This window comes from Euprymna scolopes, chromosome 35 (assembly GCF_053919585.1).
Source record: "Euprymna scolopes isolate OS-2025 chromosome 35, ASM5391958v1, whole genome shotgun sequence".
Lineage (NCBI taxonomy): Eukaryota > Metazoa > Mollusca > Cephalopoda > Sepiida > Sepiolidae > Euprymna > Euprymna scolopes.
In genome coordinates, this window is record NC_136516.1 from 24,912,451 (window position 1) to 24,934,950 (window position 22,500).

Consider the following 22,500-nt stretch of genomic DNA (forward strand, 5'->3'; position numbering starts at 1 on the left):
TATTATTTTCATATTATTATTATTATTATTATTATTATTATAGAACTATTAACGCAGGATAGTTTTAAAAATGTCAACGGTTATTCAGGACCGATTTGCTCGGAGATTGATATCAACATCGGTACAAGTCCACTGGGTTGTTTTCGGGTAAGTATTGCGATTTATTAATTATTCACTTTCAAAATATAAAATCTTATATATAAAAAGCAAAATGTGTGTATGCGTGTGTGTTTGTATGTGCCGCAAAAAACTTACAACGCGTCAGAACGTGATAAAATCAGTATCGTTTTAAAGCTCGGTCTTTTGGACGACAAATATCGCAAAAGTGATCAAAAACATTAATTCTTTCACCCTCAATTCGGTCGTTTTTCACGAGCAGAGGGGGTCATTTTTTTCGTCGACGTTTTCACAAGTCATCGTCTCTTCGATTGCCTACCCTTCATTTCAACGCTCATGACTTCGAGTTTCGCGAAAGGTGCATCAGCTAAGATGTTTGTTTTTTTTTTACCTTCTTTTCCTTCTTTGTGTTATGAGTTCGAGCCTGCCTGCCTACTACCACGTTTTTTTTAACACCTCTCTTTACCAGGGTTGCCTACTGCTATTTTGATTTCCCCTCCATACACTCCCGCTACTACTACTTTTTAACACCTCTCTCCACCCTTGGGGTTCCTTACTACACCAGCTCTCTATATCCGGGTAAGCCGGGCAACCCCTGCTAGTATATATATAAATACAAAATGAAAAATTGAAATGGTGTAAGATTGCATATTGTATAATGCTGTAAGCAGAAAATCCAAGTAAATATTAATATCAATATTTATAAACGATTCAGAACAGATAAAGAAAGCTCAATGCACCAAATAGAGTGGAATTATTATTATTATTAACATTGGTATTATTAATGGTATTATTATTATTATTATTATTATTATTATTATTATTATTAACATTGGTATTATTAGTGGTATTATTATTATTATTATTATTATTATTATTATTAACAATGGTATTATTAGTGGTATTATTATTATTATTATTATTATTATTATTATTATTATTATTATTATTAACAATGGTATTATTATTATTATTATTATTATTGGTATTATTAATGGTATTATTATTATTATTATTATTATTATTATTATTATTATTATTATTAAAATTGGTATTATTAGTGGTATTATTATTATTATTATTATTATTAACATTGGTATTATTAGTGGTATTATTATTATTAGTAGTAGTAGTAGTAGTAGTAGTATATTATTATTAAGCTTATGATTATTATTATTTTCATTATCATTATTATCATAATTATTATTATTATTATTATTATTATTATTATTATTATTATTATTATTATTATCTTTAATATATATCTCACCTGTCTGTTTAAATGTATGTATGTATATTTGTATGTATGTCTGCCTAAAACTTTGATAGAGGCGACGAATTTTCACCGGAATTTAACGTCTTTCAGAAGTGCCGTTGCTTTTAAAGGTCGTTTTAAATGTGGGAGAAAAGCAGCTTTTAAACCTCCCACGAAGGTCATTTTTAATATGGAGGGAAAAGCAGCTCCCCCCAAAATGGGGGAGGCACTCTGGCAGTATCCAAATGAATAGCAATTGTCTCAGTATGAAGGGTTTTCCCTACATCAACCAACGACCAATTACAGAACATTATTTTCGCTTTATTTATACAAAAAAGACAAACAAACACTCGAAACGAGGGAATGTTTTAAAACTCGATCAAAAAGAAGATAGAGACGATGTCCGTTTGTAAATCTGAGATATTACGATCTAGGAAGTATTAGAAAACTTCTCTCACAAAAAAAAATATATTTTGCCTTTTATATATTAGACTAACCTGGGTGCCTGGCTTTGGAGGTGTATGTTGAGCAAAAAAAAAACAAAAGAAGTGGTATTAGGCAGGCAGGCAGGATCGAACCCATACTGCAAAGGATAAAAAGAAGGTGAATAAAAAAACATGACGTCTTTACCATTGCGTCCATCGCCAAAACGGAAGTGGTGAACGTCAAAATTAAGGTTAGTCAATCGAAAATAGGGGCTGACTTTTGAAAATATTAGCGACAAAAGCGACCCCTCCCTAAAGAAAAGCGACCAGCTGAGAGTAAACGAATTAATGTTTTTTAGCCAATTTTTCAATATTTGTTGTTTGAAGGGTCGGCTTTAAAAGGATACCGATCTTGTGAAAATCCGCCGCCTTTATTAAAAGTTTCAGGTAGACATACATATGATGATTGCAACGTCTTGTCAGACGAGTGCCACTCCCTCAATTAAGTAAAGTCCATGAGCCCCAAAATTACTTTCATCGGCACAGGACCATTTTAATTGAGGGAGTATCTATACACAAATGATGTTACAGAGTCTTAGCTTTGTATGACAGCTAAGTCTTTCTCTCAGTTCAAAATGATCAGATCCAGCAACAAGCAAGAGCAAGAACAAGATAGCCAGCAACAAGTTAAACTGCAGACCAGCTTAATGCGGGTACTGGTCTTCCGCTTTATGTTTTTTTAAATCAGAGATTTGCTTCTCCTAGAAAGGTTGCCTTCACCACAGCTTATGGGAGCCCTCTCCACCTGAATACACACATAAATACACACAAACACACATGCTGCTAGTTGGCTGTTGACTTCAAAAAAAGGTTCATTCGCCCTTTGGAAGGTCTTGTTTTTAATCTTTCAGGGAGACTAGTCACCCTCCTCACCAAACACGTCCGGTGGAGGAACCAGTTTAGTCGCCGGTGACCCGACCATTAGGCAATAGTACTGGGTTACATGGTACCAGTAGCATTTGACATGACCTGACATACATACATACATTTAAACAGACAGGTGAGATTTATAATATAGACTAGCGGGGGTGCTCGGCGTTGCCCGGGTGTTTGTATGTGTGTGTTTGGGGACAAAAGATAGTGTTAGTAAGCAGACAGGCTCGAACCTGTGACGCAAAGGCGGAAAAGAAAGTGGAGGTGTGTGTAAGGGTGTTGGTTGAGCAACAACAAAAAAAAGGAAAATTATGAGCGACAAAAAAATTTTAAAAGGGGTAGTAGGCAGGCAGGCCTATCACGCCTATTGCCAAACTGGAAAGGATGTAGATTTAAATTAAGACTAGACAATCGAAAAGAAGCGATGACTTTTGAAAATATCAGGAAAAAAGCGACTCTTCCCTGTAGAAAAGTGCCAAGTTAAGGGCAAAGGAATTAATGTTTTTAGCCAATTTTTCGATATTTGTCGTCCGAAGAGTGACACTTCAAAATGATACTGATACAGTGAAAACCCGCCACCTCTGTCGAAAGTTTTTGTGACATCTACATACATACATACATACATACATACATACATACATTTAAACAGACAGCTGAGATTTATATTATCTATATCTCTATAAAAGTGAAATTGTTTGTTTGTGTGTGTATGTGTGTGTACATTTCCCTACCAAACTACTCTGTCAATTTTCAGTCTACAAACTCGAGATTTGACATAAGGGGTATTGAGATTTGGGGAAATCTTTTTCATCGGTTTTCGATCAGAAATCTAGCTGTTAAGAGGTCAAAGTTCAACGATTTGACCTTTGAGAACTCTACCAAACTCCTCCGCCAATTTTGGGTCTTAACACTTTAAATTTTAGATGTAGGTTACTTACACATGGATCAAACTTTTTAATTTGATTTGAGCCCAAAACAATGTTAAGGGGGTCAAAATTGGGGTCAAAGTTTTAAAAAATTTGATCTCTGCGGTCTCTACCAAATTACTCAGCTAATTTTTTATCTAAACATTTGAAATTTTACATAACGTGTATTCAGACATGGGCAAGCTTTTTAATCAGTTTTGGTCGAAATTTTCGCTGCCAAGGAGTCAAAGTTCAGAAGATTTGCCCTTTGCGGTCTCTAGCAACTATGAAGCCAATTTACTACTTACTAAATAATATCGACGAAATATCGAAAAACAAAGAAAAAAAAAACAATTTTGAAAAATAATAAAGCTTTACTTACTTTAGTAAAATAACCCGAAACAACAAAATGGGATATTAGAAAAGTAAACACGTAATTACTTTAGTTTTTTTTTGTAGCAAAGAATCGATATAAATATGAATAAGAAAATGGCGCCCCTTTCAAGCAGAATAGCTTCGTTTCAGTTTTACAGTATTGAACGGTGTAGTATTGCGCCGTCGGATTCAGGGTTGTACTTTGTAATGTAAAGAACACGCAGAAAAGCTTAAACAGATATATAAATAAAATAAAAAGGTTATGTACATGTTTTTAAAAAGACACATAGTCACGTGAGCAGGATTTTTTCTTCCTTTGACACAATAACAAGTAACGTTCTTATTTTTTATTATTTATCTATTTATCTACTTTTGAAAGAGTGCCACATGCAAGTGGAGAAGGAAAAAAACAGAGTTATGCAAAATTTGTGTTGAGAATTGTTTAAAGTTCCAACTTTTTTTTGGCTTTCACTTTAATAAGAACGTGAATTTATGAGATGAATTTATTCGACACAATATGATTCAACTCAAAAAAATAAATAAAAGCTAACGTGAATTAAGATTAAAATTAAGGTGTTATTGTGGACCCTAACCCCTTTTAAAAAACCTTGTTAAACTTTGTGACATATTTACATTCTATGGAGGTCAGACGCGAACGAACACCCATAATATTATTATACCATATTTCTTCAAACTGAAACATAATTATCAAAGTATACTTACGCAAATAGATATGAAAAGTCTTTGTTAAAGTTTGTGCCATATTTCCATGGGGTACAGGCGCGAACGCAGACCCCACAATTTTATTATACCATCCATATTTAAGTTGAAACATACTTATCAAAGTATTCTTATGTACATCTATATCAAAAACCCTTGTAAACGTTTTTTTTTTTTTTTTTCATTTTTTTATTTCCATACTTTGGGGGCCAGGCGCGAACGCAGACCCCACGATTTTAATGAACCACCGTTCTCCAGGATCAAACATACCCATTCCTGTGTCTCAATACATCTTCTATCATTATATGTAATCAGTTTTTTTTTTAATAGTCAACCATATAGGAGCCTATTCGTGACCAGACACACGCACACAGAGACATTCAGCTCTATATTATTTATATATATATATATATATATATATATATATATATATATATATATATATACATATATATATATATATATATATATACATATATATATATATATATATATATATACATATATATAAACGAGATAAGTCACAGATTAAAGATCAGGTGAACTATCCTGTTATTACTTTGAGGTAATACTTTCAGGGTGATCCTAGCCAAAAATTTAAAGCTCAATATTTAAAAATAGAGCAATATATCAGTTTAGTGGTTCAAGTAAAATTCTGAAAATCAAAATATAGACACATATATTCGAGTTATGAATTTATTGTTTGCCACAAGGAATATATAGAAGGGGTTATGTTGATTTCCTTAATCCATGGATTTTCAATACTGACTCATATCAGAGGAAATGAAATGCGGTTAGCAAAATGTTGGGTGTGAGTAAACACGTATTTTGCTTTTTAGAACATATATTGAAAATAGTGTTTGAGTGGTAAATAATATTTATAAGAGAAGGAATTTTAAACAACCTGGGGAGTCCATTATCGGAAAGAGTTCAATATCTTCTGTGGTATTATTACCAGGTCGGAGGAATATAGATAGATAGATAGATAGATAGATAGATAGATAGATAGATAGATAGATAGATAGATAGATAGATGTCGGTATGATTCTTAGCCAAACCCCAAAAAACTATCGGTATTCCCAAATTGCTTCTACCAAATCCAGGGACGACGCCATAGATCTAGCCATCTTTTAAGACATTATTGTGTTAATTTAACCATGTTCCTTTTTGTGTTTCCAGATCTATCAGAACGGTTACGTTAAAGAAGATCCGTTCGCGTTTTATTATGCCCCAAACCTGGCGTTTTTCAATCAACATGGCTCTTGGATATTTGCACCATATATGGCAGACTTGACCTTTGGACAAAATTCAGCGCTGAAATATTCCACGTATTCAAAGTATACTAATGATGGACTGGCATCAACTTCCGTGCTAAATAAACTTACCGAAATTGACAACCGTATGATGTCATATACAAACTTGGTATTTCAATCTGTGTGGGCCTTGGTCGTCACATGGGAGAATGTCCGAAGTCGGAATTTACAAGATTTAAATTGGGTAAGTATCCATACATCTAACATCTTTCTGATTCTTTCTCTTCTGATCTTGAACACGTGATGTAAAGGAAAAAAAGAGTGGCTGGTTAATTTCAATGTAGCGAAAACCAAGCTTCTCTCCTTTCATCATAATCGCTCTTACCCCTATCATACCCTAATTGAAATGAATAGCTCTCGTTTTGGGGAAGCTCCATATTTTGTACAAGCTTCTGATCTGAAATGGAACACTTACATCAAATTTGTTGCCACGATGGCTGGAAAAATAGTTGGATCACTCTATTGCTCCAGCAAGTACTTCACTGTCGAAGCAATCCTCTATCTGTATAAAAGTCATGTATGCTATAAGATGGAGTACTATTGCCACATCTGGGCAGAAGCTGCTCGGGGAGCCCTATCTAACTTGATAGAGTTCAAAACCGGCTTCGAAATCTAGTAAGTGATTCTCTTTTCTCTTCCCTGCAACCTCTTTCCCATAGAAGAGACGTTGTCAGCCTGTCTGTTCGCTATCGTTATTTTCATGGCAAGTGCTCGACTGAACTCCAATCTATGGTTCCTCATTGGCAAACTTTCACAAAAAAGCACTCGACTAGATACAACCACTATAAATGATTTCTCTCACTCTCTCTCTCTCTCTTTCTCTGCCTAAATCTAAACATCGACTCGATGAACAAAGCTTCTTTCCCAGAATTGTCTGCCTGTGGAACACTGTTCCACTGTTCTGCTTCCCGATTGAATACAATGTAAATCCAATGTAAATAAGTTTCAAATCTAATGTAAGTTTTAAAAGAATCAAATTGTATCCAATTTACACCATTCACGATTACTACACTACAACCTTACAGTCATTAACTATCATCCTCGAGTGGCCTTCTAGCTTGATAAATGGTGACTTCCAAGTGAAAAGAAAATCATTTAGAAACGAAATACATTTTCATGAAAATGAAAAAAAAATCTTGATCCAATAAATGAATTCTCATTGTTTCAATATCGATTTTTTGTGCGTGAGTTGTTTGGATTTAGTTTGAACTTATTTACTGTATGGAGACATGTTTACTGCATTAACGCATGTAATAAAGAATAGTTAATGAAATAAGATGAATCAGAAATGATAAGTTCATGAACGAGATTTAAAGTCCGCTTATATAATTACATATAATTGTATACATAAATATTAATATCGGAAAGAAAAAGGGGAGAAGAAAACGGAAAAGACGCGTGGCGATTTGGAAGTTACGTTTGACAAATGCGAGGCGAGTCTTCTCCCTCGAAATCGAGCCAGCCGATCCATGAGTTTTAGAGAGAACTACGGCCACATCACAGCTAGCTGTAACTAAAACATAGAACTGTTATGCGACGAGAAATAGCAAGGAAGAGAGCAGTTGTTATAAATACATGTCGGCGACTGGTGTGGGAAACTAAAAAAATAAATACATTCTTCTTTGCAATTCTGAATTTTTGAGATGACATGTGAATGCTTGTGTGATGTTGATTAATCGGACTATTATTCTCATCTTGGGTGTTATTAGCGCAACAGGAAGGATGCTTTGTTGCCATGTTTCTTTTCCATGATGAATTGAATGGATGGATTGAGTTTACATGTTCCCGTGGTACTTGGACGTCCTCCTGGTGGGGCTAGAGTATGAAAGTATCATCCACATATCGTAACCACATTGTGGGTTTTTGTGGTGCTGATCTTATTGACACTTCCTCGAAATGCTCCATATATATATTGGCTAGCACTGGCAATAGTGGTAATCTCATAGTTGAACCTTCTTGTCAGTATATATCAGCTCATATCGTGAAATATGTGGTGTTTATACAGAGGGATAGTATCTCCATTAAGTTGTTAATTGGGATGCATATGCGTTCATTTAGGAGGACGTCCAAGTACTACTGGATTATGTGAACTCAATCCATCTATCCATCCATCCATCCATTCAGTTCATCATGGAAAAAGAACATGACAACAAACTATCCTTCCTAGATGTATTGATAACCCGTGACATCCGTATACCGAAAGCCAGCCTTTATAGGACAAAACCTTAACTTTAACTCACACCACAGGCTGTAAAAAAAGGTTTCGTCCAATGCCTACAACATCGGGCGAGAACAATATGTAATAACAACACTACATATCAGGGGTGAGATGGCCAGTCTAAGAACAACCCTCATCGAAACAACTATCTAGAGAGCTCCAGAAAATCCAGATCCAACACCAAGAGACACGGCCCAAAAACTCACCACGGTTTGCATACTCGAAGGACCTATCCTTAAAAAATTTTTAAATATGCAGTTAATACGATATTGGGACAGTGTTTAATAGCATCCCAACACTCCGAAAATACCTGATACATATAAAACCCACGACTGAAAAACGCGTGCGTTTATGAGATTTTGTGTAAATGTAGGAAACTGTACAAAAGTGGAACATGCCGCCCCCTCAAAGTGAGACTAGTACACCGAAGAGTTGTCTCATGCAGAGAAATCCAAAAATCAGCCCTAGTGTGGAAGAAAGGAGGTAACCAATCCCCAATGTGGGATGATGTCAAAATACTGGATGCATAAGAAAGATGGCGGATTAGAAAACTTAGAGGCAGCCTATCCTGCCTTGACAGAGTACAAAATAGACTTCGTGGCTTAGTGGGGGATGCCCTTTTCTCTACCCTGCAACCTCTCTCCCACAGAAGAGACGCTGCGAGCCTATCCTTGTTTTATCGTTATTTCCATGGCAGGTGCTCGTCTGAACTACAATCTCTGGTCTCCCCTCGCCAACCTTTCACGAAAAACACCCGTCTAGCTGAATCCACTGTGAAAAATTTCCCCCACTCTTTATCTATGCCTAAATCAAAACGTGGATTCCATGAACAAAGCTTCTTTCTTAGAACTGCACGCCTGTAGAACTTTGTTCCGTCTGCCTGCTTCCCACCGGACTACAACTTGGATGGCTTCAAGTCCAACGTTAACAAATTCCTAATGAACCGCCCCCTTAAGTAAACACTTCATCAAATCTCCACACTAACGTAATGTACTTGCAATAACCCTTATCCCTGAGTGGCTTCCGGGCCTTGATAAATGGTGCCCACTGTGTAAAAAAAGCACATATGATAGATAATAATAACAACATTAGTCACCCCAGCATAGACCTAAGTTGCATTTGGATGCCTCTAATTACAAAATCACAGAGAAAGGAAACATGATATATGCCCATCCCAAGGGAGGTAACATCACAATAACAAAAAACTCCTTTTTTTAGAGTTGTCCTCCTTACATTGTGTTTGTTTGAACAAAAATAAGCACTGATATCGATCCTCTGTTTCGTAAAACATTTTCTTTTTCATTAATATTAACAATTAGTATAGATATCCCAAAAAAATTGAGCCTTTAAAAAACCCTTTAAACAAATATCTGTATGACCCCTAATGATTGAAACTTCTTTATGATCTATGGGGCTACCTTCAAACAAACGGTTCGAATTCTTGTAATGCAGAGCCAACCCTCTTTTTTCTTAGTAGGAAAAGGAGCATGTTCTCAACGCCTGAAGAAGGTCGCAGGTTACAGCGACCGAAACGTTGTGTTAATAACACCCAATATGATAATAATAGTCCGATTAATCAACCTAACGCAAGCACATTCTTCTTTCTCCTAAAAAGTTCATGTTTCTTTGACCGTCTGTGACTTTTTGGTAAACCCAAAAAATTAGTCTAATTAGGAAAAAAATATATATAATTGCCAACATGCCAACGACATTTTACTACGTATCTTTCGTGCCAACAGGTTCACAATGTCCTTTCATCTTTGATCTTTTTATAATGCCTTTGGTCATCCTTAAAGATCATTTCACATAAACCCATGTCCAGTGCTTCCAGACGCAGCTAGCACACACTACAATGCTAGACACGGCCACCTACTTACTACACGACGACGCCAATTTTAAAAAATTCCAGCTCGAGTTGTATTCCAATCGCTCAATGTAACGACGACTACTCTTTTCATAAAATCCAACTAAAGCGTATTTTAATTAATTTATTTATTTAGCAACAACGAATTCTCATAAAATCCTACCGAACTATATTTTAATTTCTTCATTTACTAACGACAACTTTTCATAAAATCTCATCTTCGATCTGTTTTATAATACCTTTTTAGGTCTGCTAATTTATTAATATGCAAATGAATGCATATCCTTAAAGATAATTTCACATAAACCCACGTCAAGTGCTTCTAAACACAGCTACCTCGCACTTCTATGTACGTACTACACGACGATGCCAATTTAAAAAAAATCGGCTCGAGCTGTATTTCAATCGCTCAATTTTACGACGACTAATCTACAAATATAAAAGCGAAAATGTATGTATGTATGTTCGCTTTTTCTGTGTGTCTACAAAAGGCTTTTTTCAGAGAAGCGGTCGCTCGGTTCACAACTTTTTAAAACTTTTTATATCACATACAAATCGTAATATCTCACACTTAACAACGAAGCTCGCCTGTTTATTTAATTTGCTCGATTTCGGGAAGATAAATATTCAATATTTGTCGCTCGCCGCATGTGGGTTAGTCTTTTTCCTATAACATCTTCGGGGGAAAAAAAGCGTTCAGCATTAAATGAATACCATCCCGCAGTCAAAACTTGACCTCATTTAAAACGGGCACCTGCTAAATCCAACTAACTGAATAAATTCAAACGTGTTTCCGTTAGCATCTCGTGGTGGGGCAATGGTTAACATCGCACTTTTTTTTTCACACTTTAATTTACAACTTTGCCTCAAGGGTTCGGGTTCGATCCTCATGCTTACTTTTTTACCCCCCCCCCAAAAAAAAAAACACCCGGGCAACGCCGGTACCCCTCGCTAGTCTTCTCATAAACCCAACCAAATGTATTTATTTAACAACGACTCTTTTCATAAAATCAAACCGAATCGTATTTTAATCTCTATATGGAACAAGGATTTTTTAAAAATGTGTCTTCTGCCTCGCAATTTTACATTTGTGCCGAAATAACTTGTGGTGTAATAAGAAAAAAATAATTACCAACATGCGCGCGACTTTTTACCACGTCTCATATTTTTTGTATAAGACACTTCACCATTTCCTCCTACCTACGGGCTTTCTATGTCTTTTCATAGTTGCTTATTATTAAATTAATGCATATTAACGACATAAAACTCATGTCCACACTACACTGCTAGATACGGCCAGTACTTACTACACGACGATGCCAATTTAAAAACTTTTAGCTCCAGTTATATTTCAATCGCTCAATTTCACGACGACGACTCTTTTAATAAAATCCTACCGAACCGTATTTTAATTTATTTATTTAACAACGACAACTTTTCATAAAATCTTGCCGAATCGTGTTTCAATTTCTTTATTTAAATACAACTTTTCATAAAATGATCGCATTCAACCGTATCATATTTAAATTCTTCTATTTAACAACAGCGACAACTTCCATAAAATCCAACTGAATCGTATTTTAATTTCTCCGTTTAACGATGACAACTTTTTATAACATTTAATCGAACCATATTTTAAGTTTACATTTGACAACGACGACTCTTTTCCTAAATCCAATCTGACTTTCGCCTCGCAGCTTTACATTTGTGCCGAAATAGCTTGTGCTCTAATTAGCAAAAAACCAAAAAACAAAAAAATGCCAACATGCGCATGACTTTTTACCACGTCTTATATCTTTCGAGCCAACCACTTTACCTTGTCCTCTCACCTTCGGTCTCTTTAGGACTGCTAATTAATCAATATGCAAATTAATGAACGTCAAACCTCAAAAAGTAATAAAATGTTGAATTCATTTAATTTAGTTTCTTATCTCATGTTAAAATCCAACCGAATCGTATTTTAATTTCTTCATTTAACGACTCTTTTCATAAAATTCAACCGAATGGTATTTAAATTTCTTTATTTAACAACAACGACTCTTTTCATATAATCCACCCACTCATTTTTTTCTTCTAATTTCTTCAGTAACATCGAAGATTTTTTTCATAAATCAAACCGAATCGTATTCTATTTTATCCAATTTACAACGACGACTCTTTTTATAAAATCCAATATTTAATAAAATATTCAATATGCAAATTAATGCATATCAAACTACAAAAAGGTAATAAAATGTTGAATTCGTTTGATTAATTTAGTTTCTTACCTCGTGTTTTACAGGCTGACTATCCTGGGGTTACTTTTCAAATGGTCATCGTCACTAATGGGTACCGCACATACTTGCTATATTTATACAAGCCATGCGGGATGGATATGAAGATCGATACGTTGGCGCTCATGGGATATGCAGGAGGCGGCAAATACTATATACACAAAGATTCTATGAAAGCAAACAGTCTGGTTAATATCGACCTAAACGAAAACACAGGTATTTATCTATTTACTTAGTAGACTTTTTAGACTGCTAAAAATAGGCAAAAATTATATTCTGTTGACTTATTAGTAGGGCTGTGACAACAGCATATTCTTTTCATTGTTGTGGCTCTCGATTATATATCCGAAACAGTTAGACACCGTTAATCAACCGAAAACCACATCAGTCTATATAAAAACATATAAGATATTAACGGATATAATTATTGAATAATGGAATGCAAGGGATAGAAGGGACTCTTTATGACAGGCATTTCGAAGCCTAATGCTTCTCATCAGAAGAGTAGAGAAGATGCTAGGTAGCATGGGGAAGATGCGGCGTATATACCTGCATGCATATATATATATATGTTTTTGTGTATATATATGTATATCTATGTATATGTATATACATGTTGTATAGTTTTTCATATATATGCATGTATGTATTTGTATATGTATGTATGCATAATATTGTACGTAAACCAAATTTATATTTATAATTTTACTCTATTCTATTTCTATCCCTAACTCATATTAATTTTCTTATCAAGTTTTAAATCCATACCTTTATACCCTGGAAAAATGGTGGGATCTTTCTATCGATCCAGTAGATATCTCACTGCTGATGCTATTCTCTACCTATATAAGAGCCAGGTACGTCCAAGGATGGAATACTGTTGCCACATCTGGGCAGGAGCTGCTAGAAAGGACTTGTCCTGCCTTGATAAAGTTCAAAATAGACTTCGTAGCCTCGTAGGAGATGTCCTTTTCTCCTCCTTGCAACCTCTATCTCACAGAAGAGATGTTGCGAGTTTGTCTCTGATGTATCGTTATTTTCATGGAAAGTGTTCAACTGAGCTTCAATCTATGGTCCCCCCTCGCCAAACTTTCACAAGAAACACTCGTCTAGCTGTAAACACTATCAATAATTTCCCCCACTCTTTATCTGTGCCTAAACCTAAACGTAGATTCCATGAACAAAGCTTCTTTCTTAGAACTGCACGCCTGTGGAATTGTCTTCCGTTTTCCTGCTTTCCGGCTGACTACAATATGGTTGTGTTCAAGTCTAAAGTAAATAAGTTCTTGATGAGCCGTTCCATATAAGTTATCAAATTTGCCAAATTTTCATTACTAATGATTACTATATTGACCAATTTCTACTGTACACTCTTTAACCCTTATCCTTGAGTGGCTTCTGGGCCTTGATAATGTGGTGATGCTTTTGTAAAAAAAAAAAAAAAAAATATATATATATATACTCAAGAGTAACAAAACATTAAAAAAAAAATTCTGTTGTCACATCCCTACGTATTAGGTACTCATGCATCTTTAGACCCGAAATGTCCTGAAAATAAAAAGCACAATTATGGTCTTTGAAGTGACTAGTGACGTGCAGAGAATTTTTTCGAGGTGGGTGCTTAAGTGAAGTGGGACGCAGGCTTATTATACAATTCTCTGAAACGGGCACTTTAGAACAGGAGTAGAATGAGCAGGTGCTTAGGTACTCCTAGCACCCTCCCCTCTGCACGTCACTGACACGGACCCATCTTATATAAATTGAATGACTACATGTGGAGCCGTTCAGTGTTAATAATTTCTTAATACAAAGAGGGGGATTTTTCGATATTCAATATACACGATTTAACCCTTATCCCCGAGTGGCTTCTGGGCCTTGAAAAGTGGTGACCTCCATGTGAAAAACAAAACACTAGAGTGCTTAAGAGTGGATATTGTTTAATGCGAGTGAAGAAAATATTTGGTTTAATATATGAGACTAGCGGGGGTGCCCGACGTTGTCCGGGTGTGTGGAGGTGGTGTAGGGGGGACAAAATAACAGTAGCGGGTGTGGCCGGCCTTGGCAGGGTGTGTGAAGGTGACGTAGTAAGGAAGCCACAGGGGGGTGTAAAAAGTGGTAGTAGCGGGGTAGGGGACGGGAATAAAAACAACAGTAGGCAGTTTGGGTGGAGAGAGGTGTTAAAAAAATGGTAGTAGGCATGCAGACAGGCTCGAACCCGTAAGGCGAAGGAGGAAAAGAAGGTTAAAAAGACGTGACGTCTTAGCCGATGTCTCCATCGCGCAATCGAAAGTTCTGAGCGTTGAAATTAAGCATAGTCAATCCAATCGAGACAATAACTTTGCAAAAATGTCGACCAAAACCGAACTGTCTTTGTAGAAAACTTCCAAGTTGAGAGGGAAGGGATTAATGTTTTTGGCCAATTTATGATATTTGTCGTCCAAGACATCGAACTTACAAATGATACCAATCTGGTCAGTATCCGTCGCGTGTGTTGAAAGTTTTGAGCAGACACACATGCATACATATATGCATACATTCACACAAACCGACGATTAAGATTTATATTACAGACTAGTCTTGGTGCCCGGCGTTGCTTGGGTGCTTGGAGGTGTGTGTTGAGCAAAACAAAGTGGTAGTAGGCAGATAGGTTCAACCCCATACTGCGAATGAGGAAAAGAACGTGAAAAAAACGTGACGTCTTTGCCGTTGCGTCCATCGCAAAACCAGAAGTGGCGGAGGTTTAAATTAAGGCTTGTAAATCGAAAAGGGGAGATGACTCTTGAAAATGGCGAAAAAAACGACCCATCCCTGTAGAAAAGTGCCCCGTTGAGAGTGTAGGAATTCATGTTTTTAGCCAATTTTCGATATTTGTCGTCCGAAGGGTCGAGCTTCAAAATGATACTGATCTCGTGAAAATCTGTCGCCTCTGTTGAAAGTTTTAGGCATACATAATACATACATACATAATACATACATACATAGATTTAAGCAGACAGGTGATATTTATAATATAGATGGCAGGAGGTCGATCATGAGCTGCGTTCGTGGGTAGTGTTAAAAATGATTTTCTTTTTGTTTGGGGATTCAGTCTTATCTAAATTTTGTGTGTTCACTATAATGGGAAAACATTAGGCATAAAATCTCCTTGGGTTATCAATTGTTCTTCTTACTGCTTCTGCTAGGCAATATACGGTTGTTACAGCACTCCTAGCGATGTTAAATATCGTCTTTCTTCTATAACTACCAAGAGACACCAAAACATTAAAAAAAAATCTCTCTAAAATAAGAATAGTCGTTATATAGCGAGGTGTATGATATGTATATATACGTGCAGCGTCTCTTTAAATGTGTGTATAAATATACTGATCGTAAATGTATATACAAAACGTATAATGCCATCGCCTAATCGTTAGTGGTGGTATCGTCTAGTGCAATGTTTCCCATAGTGAGTAGTACTACACCTTTGGGGGCGGTGCTTTGATCTTAAAGAGGAGGGCAGTAACGCAAAAAGAGGCGATTGGGGGCGGAGACTGAAAATACGCACACACGCATGCATATATATATATATATATATATATATATATATATATATATATATATATATATATATATATATTGTGTGTGTGTGCGTTTTATAAGAATGCAACGATGTGGAAAAAAAACGTTGCACGTGTAAACTTAAAGGAAATTGTGAAGATAAAATATGGTTAATAAGATTAATTATTTTTGAAAAGTAAATTTGTGTTTAATATTATTTTCTAATTTGAAAAAAAATATGTTTGATGTAATTATTAAGGGTTGTTTTTAAGATCAGATAACATGTTTACAAGTCCACGAAGTCGAGCTGCTATATCATTGTTGTTTTCAGTTCTAAAAACAACGTACCTGTTTTTATGGAGTAGGTGGCGCCAGCAGTCTTTTCTAGAAGCCAATTCAGTGCCAACATGAAAAAGTTTGGGAAACCCTGGTCTAAAGCTTCTTTCTTAGAACTGCACGCCTATGGAACTCTCTTCCATTTGGCCTGCTTTCCAGCTGACTGAAATCTGATTGTCTTCAAGTCCAACGTAAACAAGTTCTTGATAAACCGTCCCCTAAGTAATCCAACTTCAAAAATTCCACTACTTATGTTTACTACACTATAATCACATTGACTACCGTATACCCATTAACCTTTATCCTCCAGTGGCCTCCGGGCCTTGATAAGTAGTGATTACTGCGTAAAAAAGTATGTGTATACAGTCATTCCAATCTGTCTTTTATAGATGCTAAAGAGGCGCTAGCATTCTATTCCATAAATTAAGTAAGTGCCATGTACAATATGAGTGCGTATAAAGACACCGAACGTATCTATTGAGATGTATGTATAACATATATACTTCTGTTCGTCTTCTGCGTGAGTGCGTGTGTGTGGGGGTGTTTGTACATTCAAATCCATATAATTCACAAACGCACCCTTGTCTACATGGGGCACAGACAAACCACATACTTTATTTTATAGTTTCTGTTTTCCAGCAGTTAATATTTGACTGAACAGTCTGCAAGATGCTGAAAGAAGATATCTGCCTCAAAAGGAAACGCCATTGACACCAGCTTATATATTACATAACTTTATTCTCACGCTTCCCTCGGAGTTTGCAAACGTATTCCATTGATTCTGCATCTTGCCATATCGCTTGATACTCTCCTATGGACGTAAACTTGACGACCGATCACCGAGCTGATCTTCCATAAACTAACTTGTCAAGTGACTCGTGTTTACGTGGATATATTAAAACCTATTTCTTTGTTAGTTATGCACTTTACATAAACAGGTCAATCTTATTGTTTATGCTCCTAAATATTTCCCCATACGTTCACCTTGAAATACGCCTTGTTTGAGGTGAAAAAGTGTTTAAAAGTGTTTGTGCAGATTGGGAACCCACGTGACTCATTCTTCGCCATTTCTTCCGACCAGGGCTAATTGGTGGCTGGGCGCGAAACTTTTGAAAGATGTCCAATCAAAAACATTTTCCCTCTATCTACTATTCTCTGTCTCTTTTGCCTTCTCAGAGTTTTACTTTGATTTGATCAACTAGAGGGGGAAGGGGGGTAGTTTGACAGAGGGCGAATTTTTTTCGATCAGGCGATGCATTATGTGTTATGAAACACCTCAATGCTATTAGCTAGTTATTTAGTGCATGTGATAAAATCAAGACCATATAAAACTACTGGGAAGGTATAAATTAAATATACTTTTATTTTAACAATAAATAACTAAATAAAAATAAAAAAGATAATAAATAAAAATAAAAAAGATAATAAAAATAAAAAAGATAAATAAAAATAAAAAAGATAATAAATAAAAATAAGATAATAAATAAAAATAAAAAAGATAAACCATTTTAATTGTTTTTGTTTCCGCATCTTTCTATGTTTCCGTAGACGTAAAAATTGACGACTGATTGCAGAGCTGATCTTCGGTAAACTGACTCCTCAACTGACTCGTGTTTACGTGTATACAGTAAAACCTTTTTTTTTATGTTACGCACTTTACGTAAACAGGTCAATCTTATTGCTTAAGGCTCTAAATATTATCCCATACATTCACGTTGAAATACACTTTGTTTGTTTGGTTGGTTGTTTTTGTTTTACGGCATATCAACCATTTTCAGGTTATTTAATGCCGAATCCAAAGATTTTGAAGAAAATTTTTTTTTAATAGAATATATTTGTTTTCAAGTCGGGTTCTATTTAACCCATAGTTGGGACCCTAACAGGTACTACCACTCCAGATCAGAGTGGAGTTGGGAGTAAAGGCAATTAAATGGCTCCACACTTCCCAAAGCCCGAAAGCTGGGGCCTCACCACTGGATATAGTTTAAGGTCATATTAACTTTAACGATTAATTAACACATAATACCGAAATAATGCCATCGGATTCCTAAACATCATGTACATTTTTTCTAAAATTTTAACAGGTAAAAAAGGGGCTTGGCTGTTCGACATAAGTAGCTTAAATGTTCAAACGTCAAAACTGAGGTGTCTTCAGTGGTATGCTAATACCTTATCGGCTCAACTGAAAAGCTATTGTCCTTGCACTCAAGAGATTGCTGCGTCCGACTCCCGGTTCATATATAAGGAACCAGTAATTTATTACTCACTAGCAAGTGGGAGGGTAAGTATCAAACTTGTATTATTCGCTGGAAGAACTATCCTGCATGAACTAAGAGCTAAGTGTATTTTAATGTAATAGTGAAATTACTAGTTTAATTAAAATACAGGAAATGCTCGTTGTAATTTAGATATATAATAAGCTCGATAGTTGAATCATATTACCAATCTATATCACCTATCCTACTTAATAAATCTCTATTAATGGCACGAAAATTAACTAATATAACTCAAGACGAAACTAAACTAATAATTATAGCTAGACAGTCTTTAATGACATTTGATAATAAATATTGGACCAGGAAAAATACCCCTAACCACTTCAACATTTTAATGGGATCGACGGACTCGACTCAGGTCACTGATCTAGTTGGCCTTTTCCTTTTAAATGAAATACATTGTATACTCCATAAACAATTCAAACTTGAAGGAGGCCTATATAGAGATGATGCACTTTTCATAATGAATTCTACTAATAAAAATTATGAAAAAGCAATTAAAGCTCTACATAAATTATTTAAAAATTATGGACTTAGTATAAAAATTGACCCTAATAAAAAAAATAGTTAATTTCTTAGACATAACCTTAAATCTTGAAAATTCTACCTTTGAACCATACCATAAACCTAACCAATCACTTCTATATGTCCACAATCAATCAAACCACCCTAAATCAATATTAAAATCAATAGTTCCCAATATCGTTCTAAGAATTTCTAGACTGTCTTCTACTAAATCAATATTTACCAAAAATGAAAAATACTATAATGAAGCCCTTAAAAACTCTGGATATAATTCACAAATTAAATTCATAAATGAAAATGATAGAAACATAAACTGCATTAAAAATAAACCTATTAAGAGCGTAATAACATATAATATGGCAATGTCTTCCCGTATACGAGTTAAGAAAAATAACCAAGAGACAAAAAAAGATAAAACCAAACTACAAATATTAGATAATGATACAAATAAACAACAAACTAAAACCCGCAAACGTAAGAATAGACACAAGGAGATCCTATGGTTCAACCCCCCGTATTCCAAAAACCTAGAAACAAAAATAGCTAGAGAATTTTTTAAAATATTAGATAAGAACTTTAAAGCCCCCCATAGATATAATAAGATTTTCAATAAGAACACAATTAAAGTCTCTTACTCTACTATGCCTAACCTTCATCAGAAAATAATTAGCTCTAATAATAAGAAAATTAATAAACTACAAAATACAACTATACAAAATACATCGGACTGTAACTGTAGAAGAAAAAATAAATGTCCCCTACAAGGCTCATGTAAAATTAAAAATGTTATCTATAGCTGCACAGTATCAAAAACTCCAAATATACAAGAACCTATCAACAGCCATAACTCAACTACCAGATTAAATAATAACACCAACTTAAATCAATCTACCGATCAATTACTAATCAACCCACCACATTATAATCCAACAATAGACCTAACGGAAAATAATCATAATAATCAAGAGGTAATATATATTGGTTCCGCATCTGGCCCAATAAAACATAGAATTTCAACGCACAAACATTCTTTTAAAAATAACTCTCTATCAAACCAAACTACTCTATCCAACTATATTTGGCAACTAAAAAATAGCAATATTTCTTTCAACTAAAAATGGCAAATAATTGAGACTTCCAAATCATATAAACCAGGAGATAAATTTTGTACACTATGTACAAAAGAAACCCTAAAAATTTTAAAATATGAAGATATAAAAAGCACAACCAAACTAGTAAATTCAAGACACGAGCTTCTATCATGTAATCATAAACGTTGGTTTAAATTTAATAAATATAAACCACCTTAAATCATTAAAAATTACTCATTAGTAAAAATAGATTACAATTTTTTTTTTTTTTTAATAAATTAAGTTAGACCAATTACCGCCCTTAGACTCGTAAATCAAATAATAAATAAAGCCAATAACACATGACAATTATCTCCCCTTAAAAACTTGCAAAATAAATATTCTCTATATATATATTAACTGTAGCGTCTTTAAATCAAAATACGCTAACGGAAACAATTTACTGCACGAGCGTCGCCCTTTTAAAATTCATCATTCAATAAAATAAAAAGCCATAGCAAACATCTAAATGACTACTTTAAACACAGTTCCTGATTTCAAAAAAAGAAAAACTAAAAGGTAAATATCTCTATATATTTTTAAATCAAATTTATTATGTAAATTCAAAAAAATATATATATTTTTTCTACTCATTTCTATCTCTAACCCATACTAATTTTCTTATAAATTTTAAATCCAAACCTTTTATTTCAATTTTTCAGATTCATCTGCCTTACTTTTAATGCTAGGTTTATTTTTGGTGTCTTTTCAATTCAATAGAAATCCTCCTAAATTTGCTGATGAGGAGACCGTGCTTACCAAAAAAACTATGTATAATTGTTCTACGTGACTTCATGTATACCACAAATAAAAAGCACGGATTTCCGAAACGATCGTACAGATAATTGACTTTGTTGTTGTTCCTTCTTATGAAACTGATTTTTAATTTAATTAAAATTTGATTTTTAAATTAAAATTTTTTTTTAAATTTTTAAATTATAAATCACATTGCTTAATATATATATATATATATATATATATATATATATATATATATATTGTTTTAACAAAAACCAAGACTCCAAAAAATGGGTTGATAGCAACAAAATGTGTATTTATCGTTAGTAACAATTGTTTCAAAACCATTTGGACAAATTCAAACATTATGTCATTTGAAATAGGATTAAGATATGTTTTAAAACTTATATTTTGAATAAGTTAGCCTAGTCTTATTTGAATCTGTTTAATTAATAAATAAATCATAAATGCATATTAGGAATTTACCAAACTAGAAACATCGCCTCCCTTTCACCGTTATGAGTACTTACTGTGTGTTTAGTATCTTATAATTTCAACAAAATCTTTAAAATTCCGAACTAACGGGGTTATCTCTCTTCAACACCAAGAATATCCGATAATCCTTAAGCATAATAGAAGAGAACAAAATAAAATAAAGAAATAAAAAATAAAAATAAAAAATACATTCGAATCCTTAACTTTAAATAAAGAATGAGAATGAAACAACTATAAAGTAATGTTCAAACTTTATTTCATTATTAAATAAACTTAAATCACAGAAATAAGGTAGCAGATATATTTTTTTAAATAAACAAACCATATTGCCTAATACGAAACTAACACAGTATCGAAACAGTTTAACTTGGTTGATATGGCCAGATTATATAAAAAAAAAACTTTTTAATAAGTTAAATTAAATAAAGAAATATAGAAATCTACTTTAAGAAATCAACGAATATCATTAATAAAACATATTCATTATAGGTAATTAGTGGTAACATTGTATGATATTTTTTTTAAATAGTTATACTAAAATAGGTAGATTTATAAATATTTAAAAAAATACTTTACAAGGATGCGACTTGTTTTCTTTTCCTTTTAAGGGAAATGTTTTTCATAATGTTCTATTGTTAAAGTGTTTTTTTATTCAATAAGTCTGAAGAAAGGCACTTCATGTGAGCATTTTCAAACGACATAATGTTTGAATTTGTCCAAATAGTCTTGAAACAATTGTAACTAACAATGAAATACACTTTTTGTTGCTATCAACTCATTCTTTGAAGTCTTGGTTTTTGTTAAAACAGTATATGAATGCTCAATTATGAAATATGATAATTTTGTAGCTTACAGTTTAAGTCATATCTTTTTTTACTTAAAATTTATTGGTTTATGAACGATTACTGAATTATATAAACCCAATAAAAGTCGGAATACTATAAATAAGACTATATATATATATATATACATATATATATACATATATATATATATATCAACAGGTACATATGTACACAATAAATATACACAGACGGACATCTACACAAAACGTGCAGAGATACT

General features: G+C 34.0%; 1 protein-coding gene across 1 annotated transcript in view; it reads left to right on the forward strand.

Annotated features, from left to right (window-relative positions):
• LOC145259597 (uncharacterized) overlaps window positions 1-22,500 on the forward strand; it is a 258,287-nt gene that overhangs the window by 99,980 nt on the left and 135,807 nt on the right. The window contains exons 6-9 of the mRNA XM_080117250.1: window positions 44-147; window positions 5,910-6,227; window positions 12,407-12,614; window positions 18,356-18,552. Coding sequence (XP_079973376.1) covers window positions 44-147; window positions 5,910-6,227; window positions 12,407-12,614; window positions 18,356-18,552 — 827 coding nt within the window. The remainder of the gene's footprint in view (window positions 1-43; window positions 148-5,909; window positions 6,228-12,406; window positions 12,615-18,355; window positions 18,553-22,500) is intronic.